This window comes from Gobio gobio (assembly GCF_949357685.1).
Source record: "Gobio gobio genome assembly, chromosome: 14".
In the NCBI taxonomy this organism is placed as follows: Eukaryota; Metazoa; Chordata; class Actinopteri; order Cypriniformes; family Gobionidae; genus Gobio; species Gobio gobio.
This window is the reverse complement of record NC_137107.1, coordinates 18798758-18815764: the sequence shown is the minus strand read 5'-3', so window position 1 is coordinate 18815764 and position 17007 is coordinate 18798758. Positions and strand designations below refer to the sequence as shown.

Below are 17007 nucleotides of genomic sequence, written 5' to 3'. Positions count from 1 at the left end.
AAAGCGCCGATCTCATTGGTCGGCCAGTTTTTTACGCGCCGCGTCAAAATAAAAAAACGAACCCGAGGCGGTTTTTTTAAAAATGACGCTTTTACGCCTGGCGTTTTGCGCGTCGGTGTGAACACTCACATTGGCGCCCATTGTTTAGTCCCGAGGCGTTAAACGTCGGCGATAAACGCGTGCGAAAATCGTCCCGGTGTGAACAGGCCTTTATACACAAAAAAACCCCTACAAAAACCCTCATCCTTCCCTAGCCCTTTGTAATAAATCCTTCCCTCGCGGGTCAAAATGATCCGAAGCCCTAAAATTATACTTAAATTTTTTTTGTCAAAAATGCTTATTTCATTTCATTTTTATATATTTTTTTAAATTTTAACGATAAAAATAACTCACATTTTCATGCATAACCCTTTAATTTCATGCATAACCTGTTTAATTCAGCTCAAAATATCTTACATTTGGTGTCTTTGCCAACCTCTTGTGAAATAAATAAATAATATAACATGATATTTCATGACTCTTGCCACTAGATAGCCTTATAGCGCTATCCGCTTGTAAAGTCGTGACGTAAGGAACGCCGTTCCTGGGTCAAAGCCTCAACTCGTTTCACTTGAGAATGTCATCGTCTGCCTTTTATGAGCGCTATTTATTCATATTAAACAGATCAAACATTTTAAATACTTACAGTCTACACAACAGTCTCTGTGCTCACAGCGTCACATACATTAATATTTTATCGATTTATACAATCACTTTCTGGCCATCTGTAATTTTGGTATGGAGATAAAGGTTATGATTATATATTCTTTTGTAGTATTATTACACCACATTGTGTGTGTGTATTAGCACTGTTTGTTGTTTTTCTTGTGGCATGAGATAGAGTGTTTGTGATGTCAGACTTAACAACCGAATATGGAGCAAATGTTCGGCTGGGTCCTGAAGTCAGTTTGCTTCAGTATGCATTCAGATACACATGTAATAATTTTTTGGTAAAGTTTTAGCATTTTATGTTTGAATTTTGAGCATTTTGGGGTTTTTCTATGTGGACTGAAGCATTCCTCACATTCCGTTCATTCCTATGGAGGTCAAATTGCCCCGCGAGAGAAGGATTTGTTATTTGTTTTAAATTTCAACCACAAAACTCCTCGAATCCAGTCAATGTTGTTGTGCATTCGTGTTTCAAGTGTGACAAAAGTCCCAGGGTCTTGGACCACTCTGATGAACAATCTTTTTTTTTATGAGTTTCGGGTCAAAAATGACCCGAAAAAAAGGCGGAGCCCCAGAGCCACACCTACATATTAAGTAATTCCCACGGACCAATGGTACTTCAAAGTTGTTTACCAGTCAGAGCGAAGTTTTCTGGAAGCTCAAGCTCAAACTCCCAAAACAAACTCTGAAAAAATGTCGTTTTGGCCTGATTTTGTTCGAAATGACGTCACACATTTCCCTCTTCGATTTCGCTTGAAGTATATCAGGGTCTTTAAAGCCACTCACAACACCATAGAAATCATATAGAATGTCACAAATGAGGGAACAAAAATGGAGATAGTTTTGATGAAATCCCAAGAGCTTTCTGACCCCCCGTAGGCAGCAACATTATTACCAAAGAAAGGTAGTAAAGACATCATTAAAATAGTCCATGTGACTTCAGTGGTTCAACCTTAATGATCTGAAGCGATGAGAATTGTTTTGGTGCAAAAAAAGACAAAAATAATGACTTTATTCAACAATTTATTCTCTTCCGCGTCAGTCTCTGACGTTGTTCATGTAGTAAATACAGTGCAGCTCTTGCATGTAAAAATTTTCATTTTTGGGTGAACTAACTCTTAAAACCACTCAGAACACATTAGCAAATGCATAGCACTTTCAGGGTTTAAACCTACAGCCTTTTGGTTTTCATCCCAGATCTTGAAGCATCAGGCCACATCACTAAATAATGTTCTTTATTGAACACAAATATTACCAATCTAAAAGCCAAACACTGATGCAGCTTCTGTGTTGAACAGGCTTGATACCAGAGAGCCCTGTCGCTCCAGACCCAGGAGGAACCAGGAATAATTTCCCCCCACCTGACCCCCCTCTCTCCCCAGAATGGAGCACTCTCAGGAGGAAACCAGAGGACTCAGTAAGTAGATAAAGAGGGTCGTAACAAAACATTAAGAAAATATTACACAGGTCAAATTAAACCATATCACGACTTGATGAAAATCTCTCTTGAGGCCCTGTTTACAGCTGGTATTAAGATGTCGTTTGATCGATCGGATCACAAGTGGACGACGCTAAATACAAGTGTAAACAGGGTCTAAAATGTTTTGAGCTTGTCCACTTTCGACCACTTCCAGAGGTAGTCAAAAACACATTTGACCAGATTGCTTTCGTATTGTAGATGCTCATGCAGCCACAAAAGACCACTCTCCGCCTGCTGACCTAATGCGTAAACATTATGGGAAGCACGCTCAGCGCCGCCTCTCCCACCACGCATCACGTGCTGCGCGTAGGGCACCAAGTGCTGAGGGGGGCACCAAAAGAAGACCCATCGAAAGACCCATTTCGTCCATTAGATCAAAAGTTCTGAAAAAGCCCATACATAGACCCTCCCCTCTAAGAAATCAGAACAGAAGTGGTTGAAAGTGGACAAAAGAGATGGATTAAAACACCAGGTGTAAACGGGAATGTGTCTCCCTCATCTACTTGTGATCCGATTGACGCATCTTAATACCAGATGTAAACAGAGCCTAAAGGTCTAAACATTGCCAATCTTTCATTCTCAAATTCTGTTTTCATTGATTTCAGACAGTTGTCCATGGACTGCCACCTACACCACAAGTACATGTAAGTACAGAGAATTATGTGCTTCTAATTCGATAGCATTTTTTAATTTGATTCTTATTGTTCTGTATTGAATCATAATTTGTCTTCCAGATGGGGGCCTGCTTCTCCAAAGTATTCAACGGCTGTCCATTAAAGACTCACTGTGCTGTTGCATGGGTTCTACCAAAGACCAGAGGTAAGACCCGAGTTAGCAGCTTTTTACTTAATTAACAGTTAGTTAGCATATTTAATTTGTTTTTTATATATATCACAATATGGAAGAAAAGAAAATTGCAACTTTTGTTTCATGCTGACTTTAATTAATTTTTAGTACCGTTTTAGTTTTAGTAATTTTACCCCTGGTTTCACAGACAAGACTTAAGCTAGCCCCAGACTAAGGGCGTTTTCACACCTACCTTGTTTGATCCGGATTTTCTGACTTTTCAGTTTGGTCCGAATCAAAATTACACGGTCCGGACCAAACAGACGAAATTTGGTCCGACGAAAAGAGGTGGTCTCGGTCCGGCTCAAACTGAACAAAGGTTCGGTTCGTTTCTAGTGTGAAAGCATTTTCTGTATGGTTCGGACTTTCAGACCATTTACAGGAAGTTCCTGTTTATGTTTAAATATTATGTTATTTTTAAATTCAATCTAGGCTACATTGATTATGAAAAGTGAAAATTGCGCAATATGTCAGAAGACAGAAGGTCAGAAATGATTTTGAACTAAATTTTGTATGATTTTGCTTAGAAAGCATTTCTTTAATGTGAATTTAATTTTGTATTGTATAAATTGTATCTTAATTTTAATCAACGTTTAATCAGATAATTGCCTGGATTTAATAAATAAGAAGCAAATAGTCTATAGCAGACAATAATCGCGGGAGCGATCACATGCTTTACACATGAATTGGAGCGCGGCTCAAATAAACCGAAGCTCAGCAGGCTACTTGTCTCACAAACATGAGAAATATGTGTACATAAAGCTTGAAATGTCCACTTTTAAACGTAAACTCAGCCATGAAGTTGTAGGCCACGTAAAATCAGAGAGCGGGGTCAGCACATGCTGAGGCGCACAGTGCTTAGAAGTCGCCAACTTTCTGCAGAGTCAATAGCTACAGACCTCCAAACTTTGTGTGGCCTTCAGATTAGCTCAAGAACAGTGTGTAGAGAGATTCATGGAATGGGTTTCCATGGCCGAGCAGCTACATCCAAGCCTCACATCACCAAGTGCAACGCAAAGCCTCAGATGCAGTTGTGTAATGCTGCCTTCACATGTCTGAAAAAATTCATAATTCCCGCTTCAGAAGTCGTGATTACTTGTCGTGAGCTTGTTGCATTTAAGTGCTTTGTTGTCGGATGAACAGGAATCATGCAGGACACCGGGTTTATTCTTGCCTATTTATTGGGAAATCTTATTAAAACCAAAATGATATGTAGTGTCACATGCTCTGACATAATTATAATAATTATAACAAGAACGTTTCAGTCAAGACAAAGGTTTCTGTCTCAGCCGAGTAGTTAGACAAATATGTTGATATTTATCCATAGATCAATACCTTATGCTGGGTGCTGAGGAGGGAATCTACACACTCAACCTCAATGAGCTGCATGAGGACAGTATGGAGAAGGTAGATGATCTTTCCTTTATTTACTCAGTTAACTTACTCCGGATACTTAAATTGTTTCAAAGAAAGAATAAAAAGTTCAAAATAAGACAGTTACAATGTGAGCTGTTACAAGACATAAAAAGATACAAAGTTACATAATATTATAAAGTCATCTTTTTATTTAATTATTTTTGTTCTGAGGCGGAAACAACCTTCCATAATTTACTAGAGCAAATATCCCATGAAAGAGTGTTTGAGATTTTGTTTCTTTTCCAGTTGCTTCCTCAGAGATGCAGTTGGTTGTACGTGATGAACAACGTTCTCATGTCCGTCTCAGGTATGTCCAGTGTTATTAATATGACCTTATTCAATCTACCATAAAGATCTCATGTCTTCATTAACCGTCTGTTTGATTCCCTGCTCTCCTCTGTCCACAGGAAAGTCATCACAGTTGACTTCTCATAGTCTGCCGGCACTTTTTGAGTACCGCAGAAATATGCAGCGTAGACAGGGACATCTCGCCATTAACGCACACCGCTTGAGCACAAAGATAACCGCAAGGTTTGTCGAAATTTGGTCAATCTATCTGTGAATGCTCAAGACCACATGATGTTCATTCATGAGGTTACATGAGATGTTACGATGCACAATAATTGGTCGAAACGGACACACTGGGTCAAAACTAAAAATCAGATTTTTACATTTTATAAAACCATATATATATATATATACTTGGATAAATGCATCTGGTTAAGGCGGAAAGATGGCGCCTGTGTGCTGGGCCTGCCGTCTGTCGCTCTTGTGGTTGCTTGTCTGGTTATCTGCTATATTTTTAAACTGTTACACGCTTTTAACCTACGACCGCCAAGCACTTTTGGATATTCGCAACTCGGTTGCGACCTCATTTTCAAACTCTTACACTTTAGATGTCTTTTAACAAGACTGATGAGTCGTCCACATCGGCTGAACCTATTTTAGAAAGACGTATCTTATGCTCACACAGGCTGCATTTATTTGATCAAAAATACAGTAAAACAGTAATTGTGAAATATTATTACATTTTACATGTATTGTAATATATTTTGTCAAATGTAATTTATACCTGTGATGGCAAAGCTGAATTTTCAGCATCACTACTGCAGTCTTCAGAGTCACATGATCCTTCAGAAGTCAGTGTAATATGCTGATTTGGTGAAACATTTCTTATTATCCATATTGAAAATGGTTGTGCTGCTTAATATTTTTGTGGAAACCATTTTACTTTATTCTCAAGGTTCTTTGATTAATTTAAAGTTCCATTTAATGCGACTTTTTTAATAGAAAGTATTATTTTTTTTTTTTTTTTATATCTTGCTTACTTTTGAACATGCACAAAGTTTTATTTATATAAAAACTAAATATGTATTATTTCAAATAAAATGTATTATACATTTAAGAAATAAGGAAATAAATAAAAAAATTGCAAACATTTATTAAGGATATAAACTGATTCATTTGCCCAAAGAACTCCCCTAACCCTATCTATTGTCGTTGTGCCATTGAGCTAGACATTCTTAGTTTTCTCAGACTTTAGTCATTTAGGCAGGAATTCTCTTTTTTCTCCAGGAAGTACGCCATGTCAGTAAAGATCCCAGACACCAAGGGCTGTAGAAGATGCAGCGTGGGTAAGGACCAGTGACCTCTGTAGGAGTGTGTGAATCATTCTCTAGGCATTTTGTGCACATCTTAATGTTTATTTCTCTGCTTCTAGTACGAAACCCCTACACTGACAGCGTCTTTCTGTGTGCCGCTGTGCCATCTGGTTTAATCCTTCTAATGTGGTATGAACCTCTGCAGAAGTTCATGCAGCTCAAGGTGTGAAATGAGAGTAATAAGAGTGATGGTTGTGTTAAAAATATCCGCGCTGTTGCATAACTTTCCTGTCTCTCTCTTTCTCTCAGCACATTGCTCTCAGTCTGCCAGAGTCCCTGCCCATCTTTGAGCTGCTCGTGCAGGAAACGGAGGAGCTGCCACAGGTCTGTGTGGGGGTGAGAAGCTGCCCCCGCCAAAGAGACACCCCTGGACAGATGCATTTTGACATCATCCACCTGGATGACACGCCACAAAGTCTGCCAGGTGTTGCACGTGTGGATACATCAACAATCACACAAAATACTGTAAAGTCACTGTACTGCATGCGTTTCACTACAGAAACAATTGATATAAAGAATCTTTCCAACAAGCTACATGATTTACATAGCCACAATTACATAGACTGATTGGTAGTGTGTTTTGTTTGACTGGAGTTATGTGACTTTACAGATGGTGAGTCTCTGGAGGTCAAGCAAGTGATTCAGCTCGACAGGGACACAGTTCTCATTGCACTAGAAAGTAAGGAATCACCAGTTTTGGGGAAAGTTACTTTTAAAAGTAATCCGTTACAATATTGTGATACTCCCTAAAGAAGTAACTATTTGCATTACTTTGTTACTTTTGCGTTACTTTTCTCACCTGGGCTTGTTTGTTTGTTTGTTTTGTAAGGCCTGCCCAATCGTCCCAATGACGGCTTACAATTGGTGGGTGAAGGTTTCTTGCGCGTTCGTTCTTTTCAGCGGGGCAAAGTAATTTAATTCCAATTTACCTTTATCTGACTCCATTTTATCAGGACCTCGAATTTAGGTTGGAATGCCGATTGGTGATTAGGTTGAAATCATTCATTCAGAGTCGCACAGGGTCCTCGCACCGGACGTTCATTATGCGGGCACAAACTTGCCAGGCTTGGTCACTAGACAGAGGTTATTGACTATACTGTTTTAGAGGGCCGCTCTCATGCTTGCTTTCTCTAAAAGTATTTTATTTAGTTAGAATTAAAATAGCATTATCTCTAGTCAGAGGTCATGACCACTACTACAGATATAAGTTGACCAACATTACTCTTCTGATAGTAGCTTTGGTTTGGTCATGCCATGGTTTCCCACATACACTTAGTTAGAGTAACATTACCTTAAACAGAGATCAACATTGTTGTCCTAAACGAAAATTCCCTTTTTAGCCTTCAAAGTCTAAGTACACTTGAACTAATGCCAAGTGTTAGTTGGAACTCTAAAATCTCAGTTGGCTTGCCCTATGCTCCACTCAAAACAGGACTTTAGTCCATTACTAAGCTGACACAGATTTGCGGTAACAATGGATAGATCGTAATGTCAGTAAGTCAGAATAAATCAATGTAACAATTTATTTTTAGTCAGGTAAATGTATCATGTCAATTACATAAATTCAAAGATAGTCAAATGCTCTGAAGTAAAGAGTAAGAAATACATACCTGACCTCAAGGAAATAGGATACATAATGCATAGCATTATGGGCTGATCTGGTTACAGAATCGCGCCATGACCCTTCTGCAACATCTCCTTAAATATCACAACAAGACAGAAAACTCTTTCAAATTTAAACATAAGTTCGCAATGGGAATTAGCAATAATCAAGTCCTATGGAACTGTATTGACGACAGGAGGTAAAGGCCAATTGGCTGAAGACACACCCACCATAATAAGCAAAGTATCTCTAAACTCTTAAAACCTTTGTTACCTTTTGGTTTACTTCTGTGGGGATGAGACCTTTGTACCAGTCACACTGAGACATTTTAAATTATACCAAACATTTATAATACTGTGTGATACTTGTTCACATTAAACCATAGATTTTGGGTGAATTTCAGGTGATCTCAATATGAGAGAGAGTAGGAGTGGGGGGAGAGGGGGTCAATAGAGAAAGATGTAGATTAGGATGATACTGAGGTGAGACTTGCATCTCGAATGGTGATGCTAATTTCATAAGAGACAGTTCAGATGTTAATTTCCTTTGTTTTCTCAGAGAGTCGCAATCTCCTACAGTTCTTACATTTTCTCCAGTCTTACAGTTTGTTTTTTGGCAAATATAAAGGCCCCTTAAACACCAAAAGTGACATGAATAATAAGCCTCAGGCTGAAGGAAATGCAAATTCACCCCTGTACAGTAGATGGCGCAGCTCAAACTCAAAATTAGTATGGTTGAATTGGCTCATGGGAGGTCTGTAGCAAAGATACTGGTTAATAAAGTGAGATTAAATACAGAAAGTATATTTGTGTTGTTTAACATATTTAATTATTGTAGGTTTGCGTAATATTCTTAGTTTTTATTTTGCATTTGAGAAATAGTGAATCTGTTTTTGTGCAAGTGAGATGAATAAATGCTCACATTTGGGGCCAAATTTATTAAACGGGGTAAATTAGAGTGCAATTCCAAAAAAGCTCAGATGTGAGTGGAAAGTTTAGCGTGTTATTTACTGATGACGCACAAATTAAAGAACACAGACACAGCCGGATCATTTCCATAATGGTCAACGCAATCTGCCAAAACAGGAGAGCTGTCAGTCAATAAATGGGAAAACAAAGTCATTCGCGTTACTTATTTAAAAAAGTAACTAAGATATTTTGTTGTAAATTTAAAAGTAATGCATTACTTTACTAGTTACTTAAAAAGTAATCTGGTTATGTAACTCGCATTACTTGTAATGTGTTACCCCCAACACTAGAAGTCATTTGTTTTCAGTGAATCATTTGAAGCCCTTTGTATTTATTTCTCATATTGGCTTTAAAGGTTATATTTTATATTATCCATTTGCCTTGCATCTCTCAAATCGTATGTTATTGCTGCCTCATCTTTGATTTACTGTTCGAGTCAAGGACAAATAAGAGTGTCCGAAATACTGAAAAATAAAAAAATAATAAAAAAACCGCAAGTGCCAAGTTCTTAGAAATGTATTCTTTATATTATATATACAATGTTTTCAATGTTGACATAATTTCCACGGAAACAGGAAGACAGGGCGGGACATATCAAACAGCTGATCCCCTTTTTTAGAATAGCCAATAGCTATTTAGTTTATATCACAGCTCGGCCACGTAAAGCCGCAGTTTCTTCCTAATCTATAACCGTTTCTCCTCATAATCTCCTCCATATCACTTTAGAATATAGCATTCTGTGCTGAATTCAAATGGGTCCGATATGTTTTGTGTTCTGCGCCGACTCACTCATATGATCTGTGCTCTCGTGTCTCTGGAACGGAGAAGACTATGCCCTATGCCCTATATAGTGCACTTTGTGCTATTCACCATGTAGAAAGTAAATGTGTGAACAAGTGACCGATTTCAGCCGCAGCTTCAGCGTCTATTTATAATGTAGGGGGCGGGACGCCTGAAGTGCTGAGTGATGTCTTCAAAATCATTGATCCATATTGCCAGAAGTTTTGAATACACACTTGATAGATAACAGTAAGGCTAACGTATTCATATTAAAAGCCAAAAAAAAGCCCCTTAGACTTCCATTATAGGTGCATTATCGTCAATACGACTGTTGTGCTTTTTACAAACCAAGGAACCAAATCTATTCTCTTCCAGACACAGTGAAGGTCGTGAATCTGCAGGCATGTCCGAGCCATCAGAAGACCTCTGAACTTGCTTTTGAGTTTTCCATTCAGACGCTGGGTAAGTCCTGTCAGACCGTAGCCATCACGTTTACCTCTTTCTGTGGCATCCGGTGGTAATGCGGTTGTCTTTTAAGTTTGCCTACAGGACAGTGTTCTTGCCTTCTGGAAACATGGTCTGAAAGGAAGAAGTTTACAAACTAATGAGGTAAACCTGACATCTATAACAATGATGGCTTCACTAATGTATGAGGAAGGAAGAAAAAAATGATGGAACATTATGTCCTTTATCTCAGGTTACCCAAGAGATCACAGACAGAAGTCGAGTTTTTCAGGTTTTGGGAACAACTAGGTATGTTTTCACACTGTTGTTGAGCAACATGTTTGTTAATAGAAAAAAAATGAATCATTTACTAATAATAATGTTACCACAGGGATATTATCTTGCAAAGTACTCCTACGGATGATCCGTCTGCCATGAGCAACCTGTACATACTCACGGGGCATGAAAGCAGCTACTGATGGCACTGAGACACTGAGAATGTTCAGCATTAGCTGGAAACACTACAAAGGTCGATAATCCAACCTTCTCCACTAAAAGGGCCGTGTCATCAGGCCCTGAAAAGCTCCAAGTACAGAGGAAGACATGATGGAGTCATGTACACACAGTTCTCCTGAGCCTTTGATGACCAGACTCTAGAATCGGAGCTGATTTGGAGGCACGAGGCTAAACCATGAGAGAAAGTGACCTTTAGACCTACACTAGGTTTGAAACAACTTGTGGGAAAAGCTGTTATGGGTCACTGACTAAACAAATGAGATGTTCTATTTAATGTTACAGTCTGGTGTTTTCCTTGTTTTGGCAAATCTCAGTTAGGATACAACGGGGCTAAAGGCGCCTTTGATTTTATTTTCCTCTAAACCATTAGATGGCACAACTTGATGCAGCACCTTCCAAAACTTTTCAAGATGCGCGTGTAAATTTGGCTGATCCTTAACACGATCACGGGCAGCAGCGCAAAATTGATCCTGGCTAATTTAATCAAATATTTGATGTTTTTTAAAATATTGTAGATTTAAGCAGCAAATGAGAATCTCTAAAATTATTGAATATATTGTGAGACAAAGACAAAATGATTTAAATTTTTGTTCAATTAAAGCAACAGGAAGAATATGTAAAAGTTGGGGTCGAAAGGTACAATAATTAACATGGTAATAAACAGCTGGATGACTTTTCCATTTGATTTAGATGGTATTAATCATATCATAATTTATTATTACTACTGTAAATATATATTAAATGATTATGGGATCTCATGTAATGCTTTCAGAATCTTTACTTTTTTAAATAATTTTATTTCTGTATTTTTAAAATATATTTTTTATTAGCATATTTTAATGACAGTATATCAGTATTGAAGAACAATTTTTTTTAATCAAAATAAACCAGAAAATAGTACAAACAAGTATTAACTTAGACATTATTAAAAACATTATTTTAGCTGTATTATATTTGTACAAATACATTATATTTGTATAAATACTGTGCCTTTTGCCCCATGCTGGTGAACCTTTTACCCCATGTATGGGGCAAAAGGCCCATATTGCCACCTCATAAATAATATTTTTAAACAAAATAAACCACTTTTATTATTTATTTTCATACAAAATCTTATGCTACATTAATGTTCAACACAAAAAAATTTGTTCTGCAATCATACACTATGGGAGTAGTGAAAAGCACATTTTATCTTAAGGTGTGCTTTAGCCCTGTTGTACCCTATAGTATCGACATGTTTGGAGCTGAGGTTCAAAATGATCTTTCACTGTCCAGTAAATCAGTTGATAGAATTTTGTAAACTTTAAAAGTACTGGAAAATCCACCAAAACCCAAAATTGTGAAATACATTAAATAAAAGTAAACAACAAGGATAATGTCCTGTTGTTGTAGCCTTGTGACTTGCACTTCACTGTATATTTTTGTTTCTTCAGTGGTCGTATTAATAAAAAAAAAATTCACCCAAAAATGAAAATTCTGTCATCATTTACTCACCCTCATGTTGTTCCAAACCTGTTTGCGTTTCTTTGTTCTGTTGAACACACAAGATATTTTAAAGAATGTTGGCAATCAAACAGTTGACTGTAGCCATTAACTTCCATAGTTGGAAAAAAATTCTGTGTCTACCGGCGTCAACTGTTTGATTACCAACATTATTTCAAATATCTTCTGAAGAAACTCATACAGGTTTGGAACGACTTGAGGTTGAGTAAATAATGACAGAAGTTTCATTTTTGGGTGAACTATCCCTTTAAGTCCTAGCACTAGTGGGCGCTGTTTCTTTCACCAGTTGTTGATTTTATAACCGTGTCTCGTCTTTTTTGAGACATTTTAAAAACAGGAAACGCTTTATCCAGTCGTTCATCAAGTCTTATCCATATGTCTGTTTAATAAAGTACTTCTGGTGGGAATGTGCTGTACTTGCGACTTACTTAAAACGTGTTATTAGTTGATAAAGCGTTAAATATCGTATTCTAGGGATGAGTTTAGAGGTGGCTTGCTTGTCATTTCGCCAGCCGTACGCTACCCTTGTGCTCAATGGGGTGAAAACGATAGAGAGCCGCTGGCGGCCCCTGCTGGCAGAGATGCGGAACTGCACTCTAGCCGTTCACATCGCTCAGAAGAGCTGGGAAGGAGAGGACTGGAGACTCATCCTCACTGAAAAGATGGGAATGACAACCCTGCAAACGGAGGAACTGCTGATGTCTGGAGAAAGGTTTGGGCGTGGTGTTATAGCAGGTGAATATTAAATCCTCCTGTGACCCAGGAATAAACTTTTGTCCTCTGTAGTGGACATTATATTTTACTGAATTTATCTGACACCATACATGTCACAGTCTGGATGTCCTTTAAAGAGCACATTCAGGGCTTTTCAGAGATACCAAATGTTTGGAGGTTTCACCATGATGACAACCACTTCTCCTTGGTCTTTAGTGATCAAATTTAACACTCTTTTGGAAATATTTATTTTCAAATTGTTTTTCATTAATCAACATCTCAGGAAAATTTGATGGGGTTCAAAATATGACTTTCTGTTACATGTCCACAGTAGTGGACACCAGTACTTAAAGCATGTTTATCAGGCATTTTGGGGGGCACAACTTGTGAATAGGGAAATAAAGTATATGGAATATTAGATATTAGTATGAGACTCTTGCCAATCATTACTCCCATTATTACGCTTCTTTTTTCATTACATGTTGCCCCAAGAACACATTAACATGCAAATTATATACAGTGTATATTCTGTGCCATTGGTCAACTTGGTAACTTTCTATAAAAAGTAAAAATTTCCATGATTTAATCCATTTTATTAGCTTTCTGCAGCAGACAATGGCACCATTACCTGACAAATGCATGCAACCCATTTACGCTACTCTTTCTTGAAGGTGGTATATAACAATTGGGCGCCGCTAGAAATTTTGGGCCCTATGAAAGAATATGATGTTGGGCCCCCTACCGCACCAACCTAGCTATCCCAAATCTTTGTCTGCAATTTAATAATACTGACCAATTAAGCTCCACTCGCTCAACCCAGAATGCCCCAATTGGCTGATGAAACAAGATACAATTTAGATATAATTTATACATAACGAAATTGACTTTAAAGAAAGGCTTTCTACAAAACAAAACTTAATGAAGTGGTCACAATCATGTCTGACCCACTCCATGTCTCCTGGCATTGCGCATCTTATGTGTCCTTTCTCACTCATGCTGTTCACTTTTCACAATCAACATAGATTGACAACATAGATAGACATACAAAAAATAACATTACGATATTTAAACATAAATATAAAACTAAATACAAGTTAATTAGTCTACAGTACAGAGAAATTTCATGTCGGAGCAAATGTCGTTTTACCCGTGAGTGTGAGCGGTTCATGAGTGGAGCGTTTTGCCCTGAAATGCAGAAATAAGCCATAATTTTGTTATATTTGTAACTCTTTGGTAGATTTATAATTTCTATTACATTACTACTAGTACTATTACTACTAATAAAACCAATCTCTGGAGGCCCCAAAAGTGCGTGGGCCCTTAGAATCGTCCTATCTACCCCCCCCCCCCCCTAGTGGCACCCCTGATAACAAATAAATGTATAATAAGTTCATTAAAAGAACTAATACATGCTGTAAACACTTATTTATCTAGCTTTTATGTCCACACTGTTACAATATGTCCACCGTGTTACTGTGAAAAACAGGTACAGGGTGGACAGTAACAGGAGGGACATTACCGGTATATGCTGAAGTCAGCCATTGCTACTCATTTGAGGAACAACAAGCTAGTGTGCAGTTATCACTGAGGAAGAGTTTGAACCTTTTTACTAACCATATTTTCAAAATTACAAACAATGATCAGTTTACACTATAAATAAGCATACATGTTATGTACGTATGTACTTTTCCACATTAGTGAATCAATCTAAAACATTGAAAAAAGGGTGAATTAAGGAGTGATACAGTTTGCCGCCAAAAAGTGTTCTATTTCCTGAAACTCATGTGATTAGAGGAACAGTCAAGGTGTGTGTTCAGAGGGACTTTCTATCAGAGTAACAGGGGGGGCATTCAATTCAGGGACACAGCATATTTTAAAGACTTTAAGCATTAAATATGTATTAATAAACATATATATTTTGGTGAGGAATATTATGAATGAGAAAATATACAACAATATTTAAAAAAATTGGAATTTGTTTGGTTTTTATTACTTATATGTGTGCAAGCGTTCTTGGGGACATTGCAGTTTAGTATTATTTTTGATTAATTTATTAATCCTGGATACATATTGTTGTGTTCTATCATAGATGGGGATTAACTATGTAAGATGATAATTTAAAAACAAGTATTAACCCACAAAATATTACACAAAATATACTATATTATGTAATGGGGACTAAATGGCACCGGATGCTATAATGACCCAGATAGATTGTATTGAATGCATAAAGTAAAATGGTATATCAAGTCATTCTGTTATATCTTTCATAACAGTTGAGAATCATCTTTATACAAAGTTTGGTTAAAATCCCGAAACCTAAAAATGTATAGGTGAATGAAAAAAAAAAAAGTTTTTATTTTTTAAACAACAGTTTATAGTTAGCATAACATATTTTTCCATTCGTTTCTTATGCTCTAAACAATGTAATGACATGAACAAATACTAAATTTAAAAAACCATAATTGTAATCAATACTTTTCAATGCTTGTATAATCTATTATATAGATTTGAGTCAGGCAAGCATTCTGTTCCCTGGTGTAGCCACTAGCCACACTATAGCATCAACTTAGAGTTGTTCTGCGTTCTATCATTCTTATTTGCATATGGCGTTTGTGTGTCTGCATTAACCATTGTATATATGTGCAGGTCTTGTTGACGTCGGGGAGACATGGTGTTGTCCTGAGGATGTTCCCTGTGAAGAGATGAGAGAGCTGGAGACAGCGGCCTGCTTGACTGAACTCAATCAGAAATACCTTACAAGACTCTCAAACCCCCGTTGGCTCAGTGAACCGATGTATTCTAGGGGCCATAAAGATGTGTGGACGGTACACATCCCAGTTCATCTACTTCCCTCTGCTTCTTCTCATCCGTAATAGTGAACATTAAAACAGAATGAACACTATTTGGGTCATTCCTGGTGTTCGGAAAATTCATAACATTTGTTAGGGAAAAATGAACAATATTTAAAATACTTATGATTCTAATTGATGAGTAATGCGTTCTTAGACAACTCATGTTCCTTTGTCCCTTTAAAAGCATAGCAGTTATATATATATATATAAAATATGTAAGAATTGTACTTACTTTCTCACAGACGCATCATTTTACGGTTTCAGATACAACTGCTTAAAATGTGTTTTTGTTTACTTTTTAAGTATTAAATGAATGATTTTCATTGTCACTGAATTATTTTTTTTTTATGTGCTATTTATATGAAATTATTGTTTTAAAAAAAACTGTTTAGCAAGGTGAACAAAGTAATAACAGAGTGGACATTATAATAACAGGTGTGGACATGTGGTATCTCTTCTGTACAACCAGCTACAGTATTACTGTTTGAACTGGATTTTGATAGGAAACAATATGCAAAACATTACCTAAGAACTTAAAATACACTACTTCTTCAACTTTACTTTCACATGTTTGTACTTATGTACACTCTCAGTGTCCACTCTGTTACGTCTTCCTTTTTAACAGGGTGGACATTCTGACCTAAAATCAGCCAAAGTCTTAGCAACAAGAAGCTAACATACAAGGTTTATCAAATAATAATAAAAATGCATGGGTTTTAAAACTAATTTGAAAAAAAAAAAAAAATTCTACTAATCTTTTTCATATTTTCTTTAACAGCGTAGACATGTTGAGGTTGACCACATCAAATTTGAAAGATAGGATTTGTCAAAATAGACCGTTAAAATAAAATAGAGGATCTCACTCACTTGCCTAAAGTGTTTTCCCTCCAAAGAAGTGATGACTGCTTTATGATATGACGTCATTTAACTTTTCCAACTTTCATTTGAAGAGAAAGTAGTCCGAAATATACATAGAAATAACAATAACTTTAGGGACCCGCTAAAAACCTTTATTATAATTGTTAAAACTAATTTAATAATTGAAAGAAAAAAACTCTATAAATTTTAGAGAAACATTATGACACCCAACAATGTAAACATTTTTCACAGAAAATTCCTGTATAGTAAGTGTCGTATTTATTTATCATGAAAATAGGATAAACAAGCCTGGGGACAGGAAAAGTTGTGATAGATGGTGGTTCAAAATACTATAAAATGTTCTTAAATTATTTTTTTAATCAACTTCAATATGCTTAGAGTTCAAATTGTGTTATTTATGACTGACATCAGTAAGACGATCATGATCTTTACTGGGAACACAAAAGGCACAGAATCCCAGGAATGACCCATTTGTGTCTGTAGAGTCGCTCAGATGTGAAATTTTCAATGTATGCAGGTTGTATCTTCAATGTTGAACATGAAAAAATGCATTTGTTACACTTGATCACATAGTGTTAATTTATAATGAGGTAGTAAGAATAGCAGGGCTCTTGAAATTTTAAAATAGTACAAA

The 17007-nt window shown here is 36.8% G+C and overlaps 2 protein-coding genes across 2 annotated transcripts in view; both read left to right on the top strand.

Annotated features, from left to right (window-relative positions):
- Nucleotides 1-12330, top strand: part of map4k6 (mitogen-activated protein kinase kinase kinase kinase 6) — a 45088-nt gene extending 32758 nt beyond the window's left edge. Inside the window, exons 19-32 of the mRNA XM_079835377.1 lie at nt 2007-2125; nt 2794-2832; nt 2923-3007; nt 4362-4441; nt 4697-4757; nt 4858-4981; nt 6026-6084; nt 6171-6274; nt 6361-6535; nt 6722-6790; nt 9838-9924; nt 10001-10071; nt 10160-10215; nt 10298-12330. Of these exons, the coding sequence (XP_079691503.1) occupies nt 2007-2125; nt 2794-2832; nt 2923-3007; nt 4362-4441; nt 4697-4757; nt 4858-4981; nt 6026-6084; nt 6171-6274; nt 6361-6535; nt 6722-6790; nt 9838-9924; nt 10001-10071; nt 10160-10215; nt 10298-10385 (1217 nt within the window). The 3' untranslated portion in view covers nt 10386-12330. The remainder of the gene's footprint in view (nt 1-2006; nt 2126-2793; nt 2833-2922; nt 3008-4361; nt 4442-4696; nt 4758-4857; nt 4982-6025; nt 6085-6170; nt 6275-6360; nt 6536-6721; nt 6791-9837; nt 9925-10000; nt 10072-10159; nt 10216-10297) is intronic.
- Nucleotides 12267-15644, top strand: LOC307137612 (protein EOLA1). The gene is made up of 2 exons (XM_079835380.1): nt 12267-12660; nt 15289-15644. Exons 1-2 carry the CDS (start codon nt 12402-12404, stop codon nt 15513-15515), a joined length of 486 nt encoding a protein of 161 aa, XP_079691506.1. The 5' UTR covers nt 12267-12401; the 3' UTR covers nt 15516-15644.
- Nucleotides 15645-17007: the final 1363 nt, after the last annotated feature.

What these genes read in the sequence shown, in the direction of transcription:
- LOC307137612 (XM_079835380.1), top strand. Translation starts at nt 12,402, where the DNA reads ATGAGTTTAGAGGTGGCTTGCTTGTCATTTCGCCAGCCGTACGCTACC. An exon ending in TGGGCGTGGTGTTATAGCAG is followed by an intron (nt 12,661 to 15,288) that starts GTGAATATTAAA and finishes ATATATGTGCAG; the next exon opens with GTCTTGTTGACGTCGGGGAG.